The sequence below is a fragment of the Bidens hawaiensis genome, unplaced genomic scaffold, assembly GCF_021521415.1.
Source record: "Bidens hawaiensis isolate Kalapana, Puna unplaced genomic scaffold, B.hawaiensis_p1.1 tig00022321_1, whole genome shotgun sequence".
Taxonomy (NCBI): Eukaryota; Viridiplantae; Streptophyta; class Magnoliopsida; order Asterales; family Asteraceae; genus Bidens; species Bidens hawaiensis.
Window position 1 is genome coordinate 263,425 of NW_027493473.1, and position 21,156 is coordinate 284,580.

At 35.4% G+C, this 21,156-nt stretch overlaps 1 protein-coding gene across 1 annotated transcript; it reads left to right on the top strand.

Annotated features, from left to right (window-relative positions):
- The first annotated feature begins 531 nt into the window (after positions 1–531).
- Positions 532–6,885, top strand: LOC143565346 (ubiquitin carboxyl-terminal hydrolase 6-like). Its single transcript, XM_077052337.1, has 18 exons — positions 532–754; positions 1,468–1,613; positions 1,738–1,773; positions 1,864–1,971; positions 2,064–2,164; positions 2,393–2,522; positions 2,631–2,690; positions 2,779–2,846; positions 3,104–3,154; positions 3,722–3,830; positions 3,985–4,073; positions 4,175–4,244; positions 5,215–5,295; positions 5,553–5,651; positions 5,747–5,795; positions 5,939–6,058; positions 6,134–6,208; positions 6,718–6,885. Exons 1-18 carry the CDS (start codon positions 745–747, stop codon positions 6,771–6,773), a joined length of 1,458 nt encoding a protein of 485 aa, XP_076908452.1. The 5' UTR covers positions 532–744; the 3' UTR covers positions 6,774–6,885.
- The last annotated feature ends 14,271 nt before the right edge of the window (positions 6,886–21,156 follow it).

The window sequence follows — 21,156 nt, forward strand, 5'->3', positions numbered from 1 at the left end:
AAAACAAAAACATAATGCAACTCCTTTAAAAAGATCAAAAACTATGCATGTGAGGGTGCAACATGCTATGAAAAAGAAAATAAAAGAACCCTCAATTTTGTTGGTGGAATTTCTTTATAAACTATGAAAGACCTCACTCTTAGGTAACAGTATGCTCTTTTATATACCGTAACTGAAATATCAATCCACTCAAGTAAGGTACACAATCAAATTGGTTAACCGGTTCCAACCCGAAATCATAATTGGTTAGTAACCGGTCCACCCCTAACCGGTTTATACCTGGTTCTAACCGCTGGTGAGAAACCGTATATTATTGATCTCCGAAACGGCGAAACCGTATATTATTGATCTCCGAAACCGGTTAACCGAACCGATTATTTGTTTTTTAATTATATTTTGTAAAACCGGTTTTTTTCGGTTATTTACCAGCAAATCGGTTCAGTTATACCCAAAACCGGTTATAACAGGTAGGGGATTCTGGTGTCAAAATCGGTTATTTGACCGTTGACCACTAACCGGTTTTCAACTAACTAACCGGTTTGTGAATCACTACACTCAAGTTCACGGGCCGGGTCAAATTATATGGATCCATTTATAAATGAGAAAACAGGCCCAATCCAGAAATAGAAAGAAATTGGTCAGTAGACTCGGTTATCGTTGCCCTTTCCTCCAAGCAACAACACACACAGGAACTGACGCCTTCTTCTTCCGTTCTCGCTACCGATCAATAATCCAACCGTAATCATGCCGACAGGTAGATTTATTCACCATCTCTTCTGCTTCAATTTACACAATCTGCTTTTGTTCATTTCAGATCTGACTTGCAATTATTCAAGTTCTATCTGATATTATTTGCTCTTGTTCCATTTCACATATCTAGGGCTTGTATCTCTTATGTATTACCCATTACTTGGTTTCTCTGCTGTAATTTGATTGATTGATTGACTGATTTCATTTTAATAAATTGAGTAGATTGTTGTTAATTAATATGTATGCATTTGATAAAATACGAGTGTGCTTGTTTGGATTCAGTTCAAAAGATATCAAACTGTTACAGCAAGAAACAATAGGCATAGTTCAATAGAAATAAGCTACACCGATATTCATTTCCAATAATAAACACTGTCCAAATTTTGTAGGCAGATATTCATTTCTGATAGAAAGAGACTGTTCAAACTTATTTATGCTTATATGATTGTATGTTAGCTCGTTTACATGACTTGCCTTTTGGATGTTACTGTTTGTATTCGTCACTTGCTTTATTATATATCTGGCTAGTTTAGTTTTCCTTTCTTAAAATTCTTGCTGGTAGCTATGAGGGCCTTTTTATATATGAAATGAAAATTACTCTGCAGCTCATAGGATACTACCATAGGGCACAGCGTCACCATATTTGTTACTTTGATTATGTTTGTTTTTGTAAGGTATGTTTTGACTCTCTGTCACTCATATATACTTTTATCACAGTGAGTGTAAAGTGGCAAAAGGAGTTATACCCGGGTGTTGAGATAGATACAACCCAGCCCCCATATGTTTTCAAATGTCAGCTGTATGACCTCACAGGGGTGCCGCCTGAAAGGCAAAAGATTATGGTGAAAGGTGGAATATTAAAGGTAATAGTGTAATACCATGTTTTTGCGAACCTAGTTTTCTCTAGGTTCTTTGCCTATGCAATGTAAAGCGTTTTATCATTTAAGGTCTCATAATCTCTTTTGTCTAATTTTTTTTGCTAACTAGGATGACTCTGATTGGTCCAAGTTTGGGATAAAAGAGGTGAATGGTTTTTTCCTTACATTTGACCGTTGGTTGTCTTGTACTCTTGAAATTGGTGGTAAATGCTCTTTTTTTTTAATATATTTGTAGGGTCAAAAGTTAATGATGGTGGGAACTGCTGACGAGATTGTAAAGGCTCCAGAGCAAGGCCCTGTTTTCATGGAAGACCTTCCAGAAGAAGAACAAGTAGTTGCTGTGGTAAGGTTCTTGACGTTTTTGTTTTACTTGCAAAATTCATAGTCATAATGTTTGGAAGTAAATTACCTACCTGTTTGCTAAATTTTTTGTAGGGCCATTCTGCTGGATTATTTAATCTTGGAAATACCTGCTACATGAATTCCACCATGCAATGTCTTCATTCAGTTCCAGAGCTAAAATCTGCATTAATCAAGTGAGTAATTTTTCTGTGCAAGGACTACGATGACGGTCTACGATGGTGTTTAGCTTCTAGATTCTGTTTTACTATGGCTTTGCTTTTGTGCTGCAGTTTTTTTTATGTTATTAAGATGGAATTTTTTAATCAGTTGACTAATTTTTTTTTCTATTTTTTTTCTTTCTCAATGCAATTCATCTATTCTTTTGTTACCGATACCAAATTTGTTTATTTTATATTGCTTAGGTATCCGCCGGAATCTGGTAGAAGCAATGATTTGGATCAGTCTTCTCATCTCTTGACTGTCGCAACTCGAGACTTATTTACTGAGCTTGATAAGAATGTCAAGCCAGTTGCACCAATGCAGTTTTGGATGGTACATTTCATCTCATTGTGTTTTCATTTTGTGTACTGCACTTTTTTTTTCTCTTAGGATTCTGAAAACAAGTTTGTTATTTCTGTGGCACATCATTTATGATCATAGGTATTGCGTAAAAAGTATCCTCAATTTGGGCAGCTGCACAATGGATCCTTTATGCAACAGGTTTCTTTGACGTCATTCAGTTATGGCTGTTTCTTTCAAGTTGTTTTATGTTTTGAGTTTTGATAATATACCTTTTGATAACTGTCAGGATGCTGAAGAATGCTGGACACAGATTTTGTACACTATATCTCAGGCACTTAGATCGCCAAGTACCAGGTGTCTTGATGTTCCTTTGGCTGTTGATAACTTGATATTGGACATGATTGCCTTTTTAGTTCTAGAGATACTACTCAAGACTTGACCGTGTACAAATATAATATTGATATACTTAATGTGTTAGAAAATTCCATAAGTATGATATTGTGCATCTGCCAACGTAGTAGATTGATGAGTCAGTCAGAAAGTGCTTTTTTTAATATGAATTGCTATATGTTATATCTAATTAATAAGTTATATCCTCATTTAATATGCAGTTCAAGTGTGGATACGGTGAAAGAAATTTTTGGTATCGACCTTGTCAGCAGGTACTTGTTGGTTCTACTTTTAATGAACACATTAGTCATCTTTAAAATCCAATTGTAGAACTGATAGTTCAGTTCCTTTTAAAAAATTTGTTCCCAACTCTTTATAGCTGTGAATTTTTTCTTCACTGTGCACCCTAATCTCTAATTCTGGATGAGATGCATAACACGTTAATATAGATTGTTAATTTCGTATATACTCTCCAAAAAGGTCAACATTTTGTTTTTTTCTTTTCTGATTTTGTTGTATCATACTATTCACTTTTACAAAACACGAAAGTAACATATTTACCCATTCTATATTTAGTTTTTTAAAATTATATACTATAACAGCCTGTTTCATTGAATAAACAAATAGAAAGACATACTTTCTGTGAATACAAAATATGAGTTTAGAAAGGATTTAACGATTTTATGAATTTTGAAAGCTGTATATAAAATTTTAAAATTTTAGAAAGTTTTTCTATAATAAATTGCCAATTTTATATTTCAAGTGAGCTTATTAGTAATAGTTTTTTTGTCGTATGGTTTTCCCATTTTGATTTTATATGACGGGATGTTGCTCTGTAGGGTGCATTGTGCAGAGAGTGGCGAAGAAAGTACAGAGACAGAAACTGTTTATTCTCTCAAATGCCACATATCACAGGAGGTGAATCATTTACATGAGGGGCTTAAGCATGTAAGTACTATTATAAAGTAATTGCTTTGTTGCATCATCTTTGCCTTTATCTCTTATTTCTGTCACAAACTGAAAGCAAGTCATTAGTAAATGCTGCTTTCGTGAAATCATTTGCATTCTTTTAGTAATGTTGGTTTAATATTATTTCTTGCAGGGACTGAAATCAGAGTTAGAGAAGGCTTCTCCTTCTTTGGGACGCAGTGCAATTTACTTGAAGGATTCACGCATCAATGGATTGCCAAAGTAACTGCTTTATGGTTTTAGCTTCGGTTTAGAATTCAACGTGTTGATTGCACAAGACACATGTTGACTGACCTACCTTAACTGTTTTTTTTTACGTGCAGGTACTTGACTATCCAGTTTGTACGATTTTTCTGGAAGAGGGAATCTAATCAGAAAGCAAAGATTTTGAGGGTAATATCCTTGTACACAAACAGACATAAATACAATAGTAACATTTTCCATAGTTACGAACAAAGAATTTTCTTTTTCTTTAAGCAAATTCATTTCAAATTAATAGTTAAAGGCATAATTTTAAAGTGATGTAGGCTTTTGGATTAGGGGTGATGTGTTTGGCATGTGAAAAGAGGTGTTTACTAGTTAGTTCTAGTCTCTCTACCATAAGTTTCTTTCTAAAGTATAAAAACATGTTTTCTGTAATTACCAAAGAGACCCTGAACTTTAATCTTTTTAAAATAACCAGAAATCCTGTAAACATTTTCTTTCCGTTATTCAAATTATCTACGGAGTTTTTGTTCTCTTACCATCACTTGGTATAACAAAAATGGAATAAACACTACTAATTGTAAACTTATTAATAATAGTTATAAACACATAGTAAAGCAATTAAGTTTCATATTTATTACTGGGCTTATTTAAACATCTCAATGAGATTGATTCTATAATATATTGTGTGCATGTATTTATTTATTTTTTTAATAATGAAGAAGTGTTAGGATCAGATACAAACACCTTTACAGTGAGAAGTGTAAGAAGCATTAGAGTAATTATACGCTACAATGAACTAGTGTAATTATACATACTCTAGTTCAAAACTATAGCGTAATAATAATTACTCTAGTGTTAGCATAATCACTCTAATGTTTCTTACACCTCACGTTTAAAGCTCTTTGTAGCAGATCCCACTCCTATTGGACATTTATGTAAATGATTCAATATACGAAGACAGTATAAATTAGTAAATTGAATAGTGGCACTTGTGGCTGGAGATTGTCTTTTACACTATATTTGGTGTTTTGATTTATAAACTGGAGTATTGAGATGGCCTAAGAAGACAAAAACACTTGGCTCTTAATTTGACTATTCTTGAATGTGATTTTATTGAATCAAGTTTGTTGACTATCTGCATGTTCGGTTTTTTCAGAAAGTGGATTATCCATTGGAGTTGGATATATTTGATCTTTGTTCAGATGATCTTCGCAAAAAGCTCGAAACTCCTCGTCAGGTTTGTAACTTCTACATTGTGTACCTGGATTAAAATGCATCTTGTTACAAATGTGGTTTAATGGAGTTGGCTGATGAAATTGGTAAAAATGTGAAATTTGTTTCTATTTCTTCCACTTTGCCCTTAAGTAATTTTATCATGGTGTTTTGTATCTTTAATTACGCTGTTTCTTTCAACTATTATACAGTTATTAGTTTACCATTATTATTTTTAGATGCTGTTCATTTTGGGTTTGAAGTAACTTTTGATGAATTTAGATGTTAAGAGATGAGGATGGTCGAAAGGCTGGTTTGAAACTTAAACAAAAGACTTCTGCTTCAGTAGACACTGATGTGAACATGTCTGATGCAGCAGAGGTATGTACTATGTAGATTTTAGTACAATTTATGTAAATCTCACACGAATATGCTTTTACTTAGACTACACAATTAATGTTATATAATTTACCCAGGGACCATCAAATGGAAGCGGAGAATCATCCAAAGCTACTGTTGGAGAAGGTTAGCATCCTTTTACAAATTTTTATTCTTATAAACCATTTCAGACACATTCAAAAGCAAATGAGTTGACGTTGTAAAAAACTAGTTGTTTTGGTGATTATACCTTTAAGGTTCATTTCTATTTGGTTATTATTATGTTTCAGGGGTTGGTTCTGATAAGAATGTCCAGTTGACTGGAGTATATGATTTGGTGGCTGTGCTCACTCACAAAGGCAGAAGTGCAGATTCAGGTCACTATGTTGCATGGGTCAAGCAAGAAAATGGTCAGTCCACCAAACTGGCGTTACTCTTATTCAACTTTATTACAATAAGAACCTATTAATTGATTTTTAATGTAGGGAAATGGATTCAATTCGATGATGATAATCCAATCCCACAAAGGGAAGAAGATATTCCAAAACTTTCTGGAGGAGGTATGCATATCATAAAATCGTAACCAAGTTTCACTAAAGCCACAAGAACCTTTTTTCAACTACAAAATCACTCACGTTTCAATATTTATTTGTTATTTAAATTGGACGGTTTTGAAACTTGGTATCCGTTTAGTACTTTTTTACTGTTACATGTTATTTTAGGTTCAACTTGAAAATAAGAAATCATCAAATAGTAACAATGTTTTTAAAAGTTTGGGATTGAGTTTGAAAACAACTTATTGACTTATTGGCTTTTTCAAAAATAATACGTTAAAAAAATGTTTAGCAACCACAAAAGTCTTTTTTATTTTAGCTTTTTTATAAGGTTAAAAAGTTGTTTTGTAAAAGCCACAAATCATGGTTTTTTTAAAATGGCTTTTTGAAAAAGCCAATAAGTCAATAAGTTGTTTTCAAACTCAATCCCAAACATTCGAACGAGTTGTAACTCTGGTAACTATATACCGTATCGTACAAGTCTAATACTTTGATTGATTGTTTTGTTGCTACAGGCGATTGGCATATGGCTTACATTTGCATGTACAAGGCGCGCACCTTTCCCATGTAATGTGATTTGTTTTCTGTTATAATTGTGTATCTTAATTGTTTCAACTGTCATTTAGTTTACACCAACTTAGAACATAGAGCGAGGAATTAATCCCCCATTTCAATTTCACAAATGTGTTTGATTATGTGCTTTCAATTTTTTTTAGCAAAACAATTTTAATACACACACACACCTTGGTGTATACTTTGGATATATGATCTGGTAGACAAGTTGAGATATGGTAGCTGAATCTTGCAAAAGTAAAGAAAGATGTGGCCCCTTTCAAGCCGTTCTGTTCAAGTTTTTTATATGGCATTTTCAAATATATTTTAAGTATTTGTTATAGAGGTGCACAAAAAGGTTGGGTCCGAACCCGACCTGGTCTACCCGATCCGCAGGTAGGACCATGTATAGGATTTCTTCCCGGACCCGGAACCGGTAAAACCGGAAATACCCGGTCAAAACCCGACGCTATCCGAAACCCCGGAAAAACTCGGTTAAATACCTGACTATACCCGGAACCGGTTCCTACCCGGGCCCGGTTTGACTTTTGTTGACCATGCCCGGAACCGGTTCCTACCTGGTTCCGGGTTTAAAAAATACCCGATTTGTGCACGTCTAAGTTGTTGTGTGTTAAAATAACCAAGGAAAAGATTTGAGGGTCCATCCGATGGATTACAAATATCCTCTTTGGTCCTCAAACATTTTATGCTATTTCATTTGTTACATTTTTTAACCAACCTCATGACCCACCCGTCCCCATCTTCTTCATCTACGTGTATTAAACTTGTAACCTTCCTGTTCTGTTGACCATCGCACACTCTGGAAGCGGCCATCGCTCTCGCTCCGCCGTACATATTCCACCGCCAATTATGACAGAGGAAATAAGATATGACACATTTTCATTCCAATCATTATCTTCAAATCTCATTTCTGCAGATACCTTAATTTCGATGCGTAATTTGTTTTCTATTATCGAAGAATGTTCATCCTTCAGTCCTGTTGAGTTGTAATTCAAACGCTTTCTTTGCATAAATCAAAGCATAGAGTTTTGATGAAATTCTTCGGCTTAGTCAATCATGGTGGTCTCAACGATTGCATTGTGCAAGTCTGTTGATACTTGATACTGTTGGCTTTTGAACAGTTGAGGTTTGAATATGTTGGTTTCTCATTTAGGGACTGTATAAATGTTCAATTCCACTTGTTGAGATGGTGGGTGGTTACAACATTTATAGATTCATTTGTTTTTATATAAATTGATTTTATTTGTTTATTATAACAGTAGGTGGGTTCCACAATTAATGCCGTTTTTATTAAAAAAAATATTCTTAAAGGAGGGTCTTTTAACCATTTTATACACTCAACTGGAAACAACGGTCATTCACGCTAAGAAGCATCAGATAACAAATTATTTGGATCGTACTTGTAATGTTTAGAAAAGTGAGAGCAAACATACAAATACAAGATGGGCATACCTCAGTAGCATAATGAACTCCATTGAAAAATGAAAGTAGAATTAGATAACGAACATTCGTTGAATTCGTTGGATACTAACACTAGCTCTTTGGGTTGTAATATAACAAACAAATCCCCATAGAAGTTATAGTTCTATACGATTAAAAGTTAAAACAACGGAAATTTTTTTGTCTATCAGTTTGCGAGGATCAATTCTTGCCAACGTGGTCCAGACGAGAAGCCATCGAATGATTCATGATTGCAAAAGTTTTCAAAGATACGGTCCCAAATATTATCCATACCAGATCTGACCCCCCCCAATTAATACCCACATTGTGAGTCTACATTCACATGCCATGACACGGCGGTCTCTCCGCAAATTGCAGGACCACGTCAACGACATTTACTCCCTTGCCCCACGGAATAGTATGAAACACGCCCAAAATCACAAAAGAAAATGTAAAAACATTAATTATGCCTTTATCCCATACGAAGAAGTCTACTCTCAGGGCTCTCACCATGGTAAAGCTAACGATATTTATAGAAGTTTTTTCTAGTGTGACACCAAACTCGAAATTGCGCACCAAACTCGAAATTGCGCTCGCTATTTCATCGTTATCGCTACGTAACATATAGGTAGTGTAACATCCTACTTTTGATCATAATAATAAAATAAAGTTCGTTTAATTTTATTGTGGGTCGTGATCGGTTTAGATGACTAGAATATGAGTTGGGCTAGTGTTGGGTTAAATGGATGTGGGTTATGGACTTGGGGTATAAGGGAAAGAAGGAAAGACCATGGGCTTAAGCACATGATCCATAATTATATAAGCTTTAATTACCCATTTAATCATTCATTTACACATATCCCTTACACCACTCAAAACACACACTTAAGCTTTCTCTATAGTTCTTCCTTTTCTCTAACCGAAACCAAGAAGGAAACCGAGCACCGACCCGAGGTAATGATAGTATGATGTTGTTTTAGCCTAAACCCGTTAGATATGGTCACGAAACGACGAGCCGACACCGTTAAACCATTTAAGTCACGAGATCCGGATGAAATCGGGTATAAACCGAACCTAAGATGGGCTTAGGGATCACCCTAGCTCAGATATTGATCCAACGGGGCGAAAAATGGTGAAAAATGAGTTAAAACTCGTTTTTCCGGCGAAATCCCGACTTTCCGGCAATGGCGGCGCCGGAAAAGTGGTACGAGGTTAAGGAATGTCAGAGAATGTTCTGACATTCCCTGACCTAACCCTAGTTCGCTAAGGAGTAACTAACGAGTTAGAAGTAATTCGCTAGCTGATTCGTCTATGGGAATATAACGAACTAGCTTTAGTTCGTTAAGGGAAAAGATAGCGAATTACCCTTGATTCGCTATAATTAAAAGATAACGAATTGGAAGGTCCAAATCGTTACATAGACTGGTTCGCTATGGACTGATTCGTTAAGGGCCCAGTTCGTTAGAGTGTTCAATTCGTTACAAGAACCAGTTCGTCATGACAAGTCAATTCGTTAAGGATAAATAACGAACTAGAAGTTTAACAGAATTGGTGAATGGTCCCTGGACTTAAAGAACAATGATTTAATTACAAAGAAGCCCTTGAACTTTTAAGTAGCAAGTTAATTAACGATTCAAAATGTTAATGGAAAATGTGATACGACAGTTAATAGAAATAAAATTTTTCCAAGCTGACATGGCAGCTCGACCCCAGCCAGGGGCTCTGCCCCTTGGACCCTGCTAGGGGCTACCGCCCTTAGACCCCGCTGCCAGGGGCGCTGCCCCCGGACCCCCGTTCGTTGTGGGTTATAAAAAGATAGAAATACGATATGAGATAGAATAGTTAATTGATACATGTAAATATTATACAGTTAGCCGTGCACAGCTCAAGAAAGGAATTACCATTAACGGTGAACGTAACCGACTTCAGGTGAGTTTCTAGCCCCATACCTTGATTATGTTTTCGGGGCTGTGTGCATACTCGATGTGATTAGTTAATACACTCATCCTAAGTGATAAGTGTATGCCATATATGTATTATGTGAAATGTATGAATGATTTCTTGTCGGTACATGAACGATCTTCGGAATTGCATGTACTGCCCGGAAATGGATGATGTTATATGTATGTTGTAAGATGAAGAATGAATGATGTATGTATATGCGAAACTTACGATTATGTATATAGAAAGTATGTTAAAGAGGTATGGAAGAAAGGGTACCGGACCCTAATAATATCCGAGGATGAAGGGTACCGGACCCTAATAATATCCGAGGATGAAGGGTGACCGGACCCTAATAATATCTGAGGAATGTATGGCGAATGCTCTTTATAACGTAAGGTTAGTTATGTATGTGTATGAACGATTGATGGACAGGTTGAGTATGTAACGCGTACCTTCGGGCACGTATATGTGTATGTAAAGTAAGTTATGTGATTAACTAGAACTCACTCAGCGTAGCTGACTTTTAGTATGCACGCAGGCAAATAGGTTAAGGCAGTTCGCATGATTGAAGACACATGGCATGGAATCGAAGATACTGGCATCTCAAGAAAATGTCGTGATGTTTTAAAAAGGACTATGTTTTATGTTTAAATAAATTTGAATGTTTGTTAAGACAAGATTCGACAGTTTTGTAATATGTTATGGTTGAAGTTATATTCCGCGTAAAGTTTTAATTAACTCTGATATTTAGAACTGCGTTTATGAGTAAATCCAACATCAAAATAGGGCTACCGGTAACGGGGCCTTACAGGTAGATTGTCGCTATTATTCACTATTTTCAATTGACAACTATGGTCAACACCCCATCATATTTACACAAGTAGAAAGATATAATGTAGACAGAAATACAAATTTTGTCCTTTAAAATAAGACGAATTACGGTTCGTGTCCTTTTCTAAGTTTCCTTGCAGACGGTGTACTTTAAACTTTTTTTTCCTACAAGTTATGTCCTTTACGCTAACTGGGTTAGAAAAACTCTGTTAAATCCCATCACGTGAGAAGCATGTGAGGGTAGTTTTGTCTTTTTGCCTACCCTGCAACAACTTCTTCTTCTTCTTCTTCTTCTTCTTCTTCTATTAACACACACACATTTCATCACCATACCTCCCACTCTTCTTCTCCATCTTCTTAACCATCTACTCCTCCGCCCACTTCCTCCTCTTCCGCCACTGGACCACCACCCTCCGCCAATTGCCGCCAGCTGCCTCATCTCACTTCTCTCTCTATGTTCTACCACACCATCACCATAACCACTCCTCAAACACCATCACCACCAGCCACCATAGCTCCGCCACCAGCCACCGCTCCATCACCTTAATCGACGTCTCCTCCTCCTTGTAACACCCCGACCAAAGGCGGATTATACATCGGGGCGCCACATATTGTTTCATTACTCGTGACACTATTGGGTGTCAATATTTAATAAATACATTCATTCGCGCACGCGCAAAGTAAACACAAGATAACATAAATCAATATATTATAAGGCAAAATATTAGAACAACAAATAACTTGTCTTGATACATTTTAATCTAGGTCCAAAATAAAGAAAACTTCCTATGTGTCCACAAGCTCCAAAACAGCTACTGCAAACCTGAACATGTGTTAAAATAAACGTCAAACACTTGCGTGTTGGTGAGAAATCAAGTTTAATACAGTACATAGATAACAATAAATCTGCGCGCAACATGTGTATGTCTGGTTTTCAACAAGGGTGTAATCTGATCGGGACCAACTCTAAGATTCATAGACTGCCAGTGCTCACAATTGAGCTCACAAACAAGACAAACTGTGCATGTGTAAACAAAAGAGAAAATCATAAACGATAGTTCTCCCGTGTTCATCTAATGGTACCATGAGAACTGCGGAATAGACCGACAAGACGGTTAATGATCCACACATACAAATAAACAGCCAAGTCTACGTCCTCAACACATGGGATACTGCGCGACTAAAGTTCATAAACAAGTTTAAGACTCTAAGTTTGTATGAACACATGAACATCCCAAAACATTAAAAGCAAAAAGGGATTAGGTACGAGATTACTCACTTGATAAACGATGCGGTGTAAGATAAAGCAAGAACCAACTTTAAACAAGCACAAGTTAACCTATAAATAAGATTATTGTTTTAATGAATTGATTTAAGTCTTGATTATAAGTTAGCATAATTAATAAGTAAATTATTATATATAATATATATATATATTACCGGAAAAGCAGGGCAGAACAGGGAGGAAGACGGAGGCAGGAGAGGAGGCGGCAGGAGGACAATCGGCAGAGAGCAAGGGAAGAGAGATAATAAGTGTTTGTGTGTGTAGTGTTAAGAAAAAAAAATAAGATTATTATTTATAGGGAAACCCTAGGAGACATGAATCCAGAAAAAGGGGAAAAGATTCCAAGACAAACAGAACAAGACAAAACAAAAGATAACAAAAGATATCAAAAGCAAGTAAAAGATATCAAAAGATATGGCAGCAGGGAAAAAGAGAAAAAGGCTGACAGGGAACAGTAAAAAGGCATGGGCAGTTCAGAAAAAGGTACTGGTCAAGCATGGAAAGAGCAGATCTCAAAAGATAATGTCAGTCACTTTTTCTGCCAACCAATGGGGTTGGTGCGCATGCTGCGCCGAAAGTAACTTTTCAGACATAAAGCAGATTAGGTCAACGGCACAAAAGATAAGACAACACAAGCAACGGCTAGATTAAACAGAAGAAAACTCAAAGGGTTTAGCGCGAGAACGCTGACACAGAAGGTCAAGAGAGCGCGAGCGCGAAGGCAGACAGAACTAACCTTAACGCGTCGCGGAAAGAACTACATTTCTAAGCGCGCCGCGGGAAGAATCACATTTCTTAGCGCGCCGCGGGAGGAACTAAAATTCCTAGCGCGCCGCGGGAAGAACTATAATTCTTCGCGCGTCGAGGGATGAACTACGATTCTTAGCGCGCTGCGAGAAGAACTACAAATCCTTAGCGCGTCGCGGGAAGAACTACCGTTCTTAGCGCGCTGCGAGAAGAATTACAATTCTTAGCGCGCTGCGAGAAGAGTTCGTCTCGCGTATCGCTGAAACAGGTGGTCTTCACGCAGGATTCCTTGTAAGGGGTCTGGCGCGTGGAGCTGCGCAGACAACCTTAGGCGGGAAGGAACAAAGGACAAGCAAAGAGTTAGAAGAAAAAAGAGGGAAACAAGGCTTAAGGGCGGGACGGCGACAAGAGGGAAAAGAAGGCGGAAAGAGAGAAGGAGAGGGACGGGACGGCGGAAAGAAAGAGAGAGAAAGAGGCGGGAAGGAAAATATATTATTACTATTAAAAGAAAAATATAAGTATAAATAAATACTAAATCATAAAAGAAAGAGATCGGGTCAGAGAAACGGGTACCTGGGTCGGGTCGGATCGGGGCAGATGTCACACTCCTCCCAGTGCTAGTTACCACCATATCCATCTCAACCGAACCAGCATATCTTTCATCCCGCGGTTGAATATTAACACTAGCATGAACAACCGAATTCGCATCTCTATTCCTCATATTGATCCTAAGGTTTCTAATCGCATCCGCCACTGGACTAATACTATTATCCAAACACAGCGGTTCCACACTCTCCACTCTGCGCGCCTTCGGCCTAGGCGGAATTATCACTCCGAAATCAGACTCCAACCCTTCCAAACTCCTCCCATTCCCATTCCCGTAAACGGGTATAACATTAGCATCGGTCACTTCCCCGTTGCAAACCGGACACTCTTTCGAAATCGAATCAACATACGGAACATTATAAAAACACCCCCAACAAAACAAGTGACCACAACATGTCAAAATCGGATCTTTAGCCATACCCAAACATATATTACAATCAAAGATCCCACCTTTATGATCACCATCACTCTTATCATCATCAGCATCCATTTCCAACGCTTTCGCCAACCGGGTTTTATCCCTTTTGCAATTCCTTAAGCTCTCACCATCAACACCCACAGTTGGATCATCTACTGACATCATATTTAACGCCGTTGATTGGGGTTGTCTTAAACTCGCGCAAATTGCAAATCTAATTCGATCTTCAATTGGGCGACGTGGGTTTTGATGTTCATCGGAAAAAGACTCAAACCCAAGTGGCGATTGTGAAGGCGGTGACGGTGGCGGTTGGTTTAAATCAAGATTCATGAGTGACTCACCGATATGGGTTAATTCTTGATTGGATGGGGTGAATTGAAACTGCATTGGATGGAATTGTAAACCCTAGTTAAGATTATCCCCAAATGTAACGAGTGTTGTTTGTTTAAAGACATAATTACAAATTTGCAATGGTGGCGGTGGTGGAGTGGTGGCTGGTGGCGGAGCTATGGTGGCGGTGGTGATGGTGTTTGAGGAGTGGTTATGGTGATGGTGTGGTAGAACATAGAGAGAGAAGTGAGATGAGGCAGCTGGTGGCGATTGGGCGGAGGGTGGTGGTCCAGTGGCGGAAGAGGAGGAAGTGGGCGGAGGAGTAGATGGTTAAGAAGATGGAGAAGAAGAGTGGGAGGTATGGTGATGAAATGTGTGTGTGTTAATAGATACGGAAACAGAAGAAGAAGAAGTTGTTGCAGGGTAGGCAAAAAGACAAAACTACCCTCACATGCTTCTCACGTGATGGGATTTAACAGAGTTTTTCTAACCCAGTTAGCGTAAAGGACATAACTTGTAGGAAAAAAAGTTTAAAGTACACCGCCTGCAAGGAAACTTAGAAAAGGACACGAACCGTAATTCGTCTTATTTTAAAGGACAAAATTTGTAATTCTGTCTATAATGTAAGAAAACAATAAGAATATCACAAAACAACTTATTAGCTTATCAAAAACTTATTAACTTTTATAAGTTAAAAAGGTGTTTAGGTAATGTGTCTTTTTTAACATTTTAAAGAAAGAACAAAAAGGTTTTTGATAAGTTAGGAAAGGATGACTTACAAAAGTCAAAAAAGGTGTAAATAAAGAATCCCAAACATGGCCAATGTAAGAAAAGAACAAGAATATCTACAAAATGAGATGTATATAATTACCACTAATAATTAATATCTGGACAACTTTAGATAACAACATAAATAAACCCATCATAATTAACAAGTAAAAATATATATATCAAAAATATCCCCATGATCCCCAATTACCTTTTTTTTAATAAATAAAAAAAAAAAAAATCTAACGAAAGCTGGAACCAGATGTGAAAATAGAAAGATCAGCCCATCCATTTCCTCTGGCACCGCTCGATTCACCATCCGTCACCACCGATGATATCTTCAATCCATCTTTTTCAGATCCACTTGTTCTACTCTGATTATTATTATTGAAATCTAAAACCGGAGATGACTCAGCAGGACGTTTATTGGAGGTTGAAGGAGATCGTTTAGTCGATTTACGAACTCCGCCGCCGACGGGAATCTTACGAAGCGTGCCGCCTTTGGTCCAGTAGCGCCCGCAGTTCTTACAGTAATGGCGCGGCTGGGAGAGGTTGTAGTTGTTGTAGTAGCAGAACTTGGTGTTGTCGGAGTCGCATCTAGGGCAGTTCAGATGCTCGTGTTCTGGGAATTGGAGGCTAGGGTTTGAGTTTGTTTGGGGTGGATATGTTGACGGGATTTGATGCATTTTGGGATGGAATTGGAATTGGAATTGGAATTGGAATTGGGTTTATTTATATTTATTTAAGATGAATGAATGGATTGAGGGGAATTGGAATTGGTGTTAAATGAGATCTCGATAAGTCTCCGTCATGGTGTGTTGGGCTGGAATTGGAATGGAATGGAATGGAAGTCAAAATTATAAAATGGTCCACATTTCATTTTGTATAACCGAAACAACTTTCACTAAATGCCATGTTTATTTTTATAAATTTGAATAAAAACGTGTTACTTGTGGTCATGGGTTGAATGAAATACTTGTATTATTATACCAGTATTGATAAAAATGTCTTATATGAGTTTGGATTATATACAAATTAAATTAACGTATTAATGGTTAGAATTAAGTAGTATAATTATACATATAACATAGTGTAATTATAGTGTAGTGTAATTATATAATTACACTATTTGATTCTCACAGTTAACACGTTAATTTAAATTTGTTTGTTAACTTTCACCCATATGTTATATAATATCCATCGCTAATTTTTATGTGTTATTCTGATACCCCGATAGACACGTAACACTAATTCACGAACATTTTCCGAAAAATGACAATAATAATAGAATTGTGAGTCTATAATGATTGAATTTAAACTTTAATATATTGGAAAAACTTTAATATATTGGAAAAACTTAATAGATATCGTCACCATATTGGAAAAACTTTAATATATTGGAAAAACTTAATAGCCAACTATAGCCATGCTACCCACCAGATTATTGATATCGTCACCATTCATCTCGACCACCGTTGTCACCTCATCACTGCCCTTACTCTAACACCTCGCTTACCGTTTCTTAGACAATCATTTCTATCCTGGCACCTCGATCATTCCTACCCTAGTGGTGGTTAGGGCCATGGCGATAGGTGATGGCTAAATGACAGTGACGATGAGTGTGTGTTTGTCGGGTTGGCCATTGTGATATATTACAGTTTCGTTATAATTGATATATCACTAAAATTCATTTACAAATTAAAAATGATATCATAGGTTCCAAATCCTTTCATGAATTTCACTTCCTATTGAGAATGAAAAAAATATAATTCTTCGCATTTTAGGGTTTTTCTTATTTTAACCCCCCCCCCCTTTTTACAAATTTAAACTTTTGTAAAAAAAATTGCGAGCCAAATGCATTATAGCCTCATCTTTTGGAGATATTTTGTGAAAATGCACATTTAAACCTAGAAATATGAAAAAAAAATTGAAATCCTAACCGAAACCGAAACTCGAATAATCTGATCCGAATTCTTATTCGAATTTGGATAGGGATTTTCAAAAAATTCTGATAATTCAGATTATTCGGATGCCCGAATAAATAACATGTAATTTTATTATTTTGAAGTCTGGTTTTATTTATATCCGTTTTAATTTTTAGAATTATGATGACTTATGGATTTATTTCAATTTTTGTTTGAAGTTTGACTTTTCTTTGTGTATGTTTTATTTTAATTTTGTGATGTTATATTTTTATTTAATCAGACGTTGATTGAATGTTTGTTATACGATTTATTTCGTGTTATTCGGATTATCCGAATTCGATCCGAATCCATCCAAATCTATCCGAAATTAATTCGGATAGGATAAGAACACCCCTAATTCGGATCGGATCGGATTGGATTCGGATTAGGTCCTAATTTCAAACACGAATAATCCTTTATCCGCTTCGATGAACATCCCTAGTTAGCCTATTCAAGGAATTTGAAGTCTATTTTAAAATAAATAATTTAATATCGGAGGTTTAAAATTAAACATTTAGTTGTGACATAAGGGATAACTATGTAAGAAAGTACTTTTGTTACAATAAATTTTACATAGTTATCGAGATAAAACTATTTAACTATTAAAAAGTGAGATTTTGTTAACATTACAAAAGTACAAATCTTATTTATGTAACTTAAATAGTAAATAATTAGATACAAATCATGCACAAAATCCCAATCTGTCGAATCTTTGAATATTCGCTAAAAGGACAATTAAAAAAACAGAAAAAAGATAACCAACCTCCACAAAGGACTAACTATTCGTCTATTCGTATATATCTTGTGTAATCGGCCGGCTAAAATGATATGCTATATAATATAAAAGATTTGCTTTGATTTTCTTTACATTATTAATATTTTATTATGAAAAGTGACATGACTCGGAATTTAAAGGATTAAACAACAAATAATGGCGTATAGTTGATTGATTCCCCGAAGCAAATTTTTTTTAATTAACTCGCTTACCACAAACTTAAAGAAAAAAGAACACGTATTCAATAAGCATATTTATTTTTAATAAAAATTATTTATATTAAGATAGACATACTTTTGTTATATGCATGATGAATTCTAGACTTTTCAATCTTGTAGTTTCATCCATGTTTAATCTGTTATATTTGAATACTAAGTTTTTAAAACGTTTTGAATAGATTGTCTTAGGTTTAATGACACGAAATTTTTAAGTATATTTAATAGCTTTATAACTCGTAAATTCATTAAAAAGTCAACTAAAGTAAATATATAATATAACAAGTAAAATGTTCTTTTAGCGTTTAGGAAAAGTACAAAAACAAAAAGAAGTGGCATCGACATGGCCTTCATACCAAGATGCCCTTCTAAACTTCATATTTTTGTCGGCATCCTTCATTTTCAATACATTACTCAGTAATCTACTATTAGTTATTTTATAAAAGATTTTCTTTTTCATATACAGTATAAAATATACATATATTTTTAATTGTATCATGAAAGATAACTTATATTTTTTATGACTTGAAATAATCAAGAAAATAATTTTCTTTTGTCATGTTTAACTAATTCCAATTTCCATAGTAAGGCGTATATTTCTTGAACTCTCTTAGTGCCATCGACACATTTAGGATCATAAATGTTTAGCAAATTACTGATTTACTATCATTAACTAAATTTGATATTATATAATAACAATCATACCTAGTAAAACATCACCCATAAGCCATAACAAAGTTACCAGTCTACAACAAATGTAATGTAAGCAAACTTTATATTTATGTAAAATAATAGAAAGATAACTGTCTTAGAAAAACTCCGAATTCAAATCATTTTCAAGCATAAAGATAATATGCAAATTATTATGATATTCTGAATTTTAGTTTTGCCAATAAAATGCATTTTGCATGTATTAAGTCATTATCGAAATCTTATTTATTATATTATATTATAAATTAAATGTTGTGAACACTGAACACCACATCATATTGATTACATTTGACTTTTTTGAACGTATATTGATGACCAATTCAAAGAGTCAACTTCTTAAAATTCAATGCATAGAAATTATATTATGGCCGAATTTTGGTATTGAGTAGCAAAAATATTTTACATTCATGGTACCCTTAGCTACCTGTAGTAGATTGATGTTGCAAAACTAAAAAAAACTACAAGGGTGTGTATATTTTATGCAAATTTTTAATACTTTTCAACAGGGGAGGCTCAGAGGGTGTGCGAGCCATACCATCAGCTGGGGCACATAAATTTCGGGGGCACAAACTTTTTTTATACATATTAAATATATATGTTTTTTGGTGTTAAAAATAAGATTATTTGCAATGGTTTATGAGATAATTACATGCTCAGAATGGTTTCTGCTTATAATAAATCGGTCGATAAAAGTTTTATACATGTACGCTAGCGAATAAAAAAAATTTCGTTAAGGCCTATGGACCTTTTTTATTTTGGCTCGGCCGATGTATTTAAATTCTCAGAGATGGCCCGCTTTCTAATGTTTCTTAACATTTATCAAATTTAACACATGCTGGTTTTAACTTTACTTGAGAACATAAATTTTACAATTTGGGTTTACGACACGACATGAGTTTTATCCAAATCCAAACGCCTACTACGAAATATCTTGATCTCATAAAAAATAAAAATTATAGACCATAGAGTTTTAACTTTTAAGTTAATATCAGGGCCGGCTCTGAAAAATCGTAAAAAATTTTGGGCCAAAGGCAAAAAAATTTTTGGGCCTTATGTAAAAGAAACATTTTGTTGGGTTTAAACAATTTAATTATAAATGAGCTTACTTGATTATGATTTAAGTTGTGTAAAAAAAAATCGTATAAACATAGGCTTAAAATTGTCTCAAATAAGGCTAGAACCCACAACATTTTGGTTAGATTTCATACCATTTTACCATTAGACCAAGCTAGTGGTTTTGTAATTGTGTTGAAACATTGATTATACACATGTTTTTGATAAAAATACATATAAGTTTTTGAAAAAAAAAAATTTCGGGCCTAATGAGGTGTCGGGCATGTGGCCATCGACTACCCTGTCATGCCTCAAAGACGGCCCTGGTTAATATAATTGATTTTGGTGTTTTCATAGAAACTTTTGTAATAATATAGTATCAAAATCATTTTTGATAAAACATTTTTTAATTAAGACAACGTAAACAAAAACTGATTAAAAGTTTGTATAAAAGATTAAAAACTCATAATATACAATGGAATTATAGGTCCGATTGTTATCATCCTCGCTCCATGAGTCGAGTTTGAGTTACACATCAACGTTCTTTGACTCCGTAATCCACAATCTGTATATGAACAAACGAACAAAGATTGAACAATGAACCAACACGCAAATACTTGATTGGATAAACAACGATTCATCCAACCGGTCGTCTCCTAGCTCCAGACCGTTAAATATTGTGTCAAACTTCTCGAACTAATTAAGTGATCTACACCCCATGACCCCATATTAAACATAAATCATAACTCATAGTTAATTGTTTGGACTTGACCCAACAAAAGCATAATAAACAAATGAAAATGGCCCAATTCGGGTGGTGTGTTAGAAATTACCAGGCTACATGAATGAACTATAATAAAGTAAATAATGCAATCGAACTATATCGGACACAATCTCGTCCTGGATCAGTTGGGTATGTGTTCATCTCCCATGCCTGGAACGGTCAACTTCTAGGCATTGGGTCGAGTTATAGTTACATCCATGTGAAAGTTTTAAGTTCGAGTTCATACTTTCTGGTACATGTAGATAGAGAGGTTGCTCTCCTTAAGACCTACTGCATGCTCTAAAAGACTATTTTTATAATTTTATAGCTATCTATCTATACTACCAATACTTATATGAAATCTTTTTAAAGCGAAGCGTTCTAATAAGTTTCACCGTAGCTCCTTCCCAACCGATAATGCATATTTAACTTTTATATCGCGGCATACAAACAACAATTATTAATGATTTACTTAATTAATAAGAAATAGAAATGTACAATGACACAAAAAAAATGCTTATAAATATACAA

Bases quoted from the DNA above. Each gene is read 5' to 3' on its own strand.
- LOC143565346 (XM_077052337.1), top strand. The intron at 2,165-2,392 runs GTGAGTAATTTT...TATATTGCTTAG, and splicing joins CTAAAATCTGCATTAATCAA to GTATCCGCCGGAATCTGGTA. The intron at 2,847-3,103 runs GTGTCTTGATGT...TTTAATATGCAG, and splicing joins CTTAGATCGCCAAGTACCAG to TTCAAGTGTGGATACGGTGA.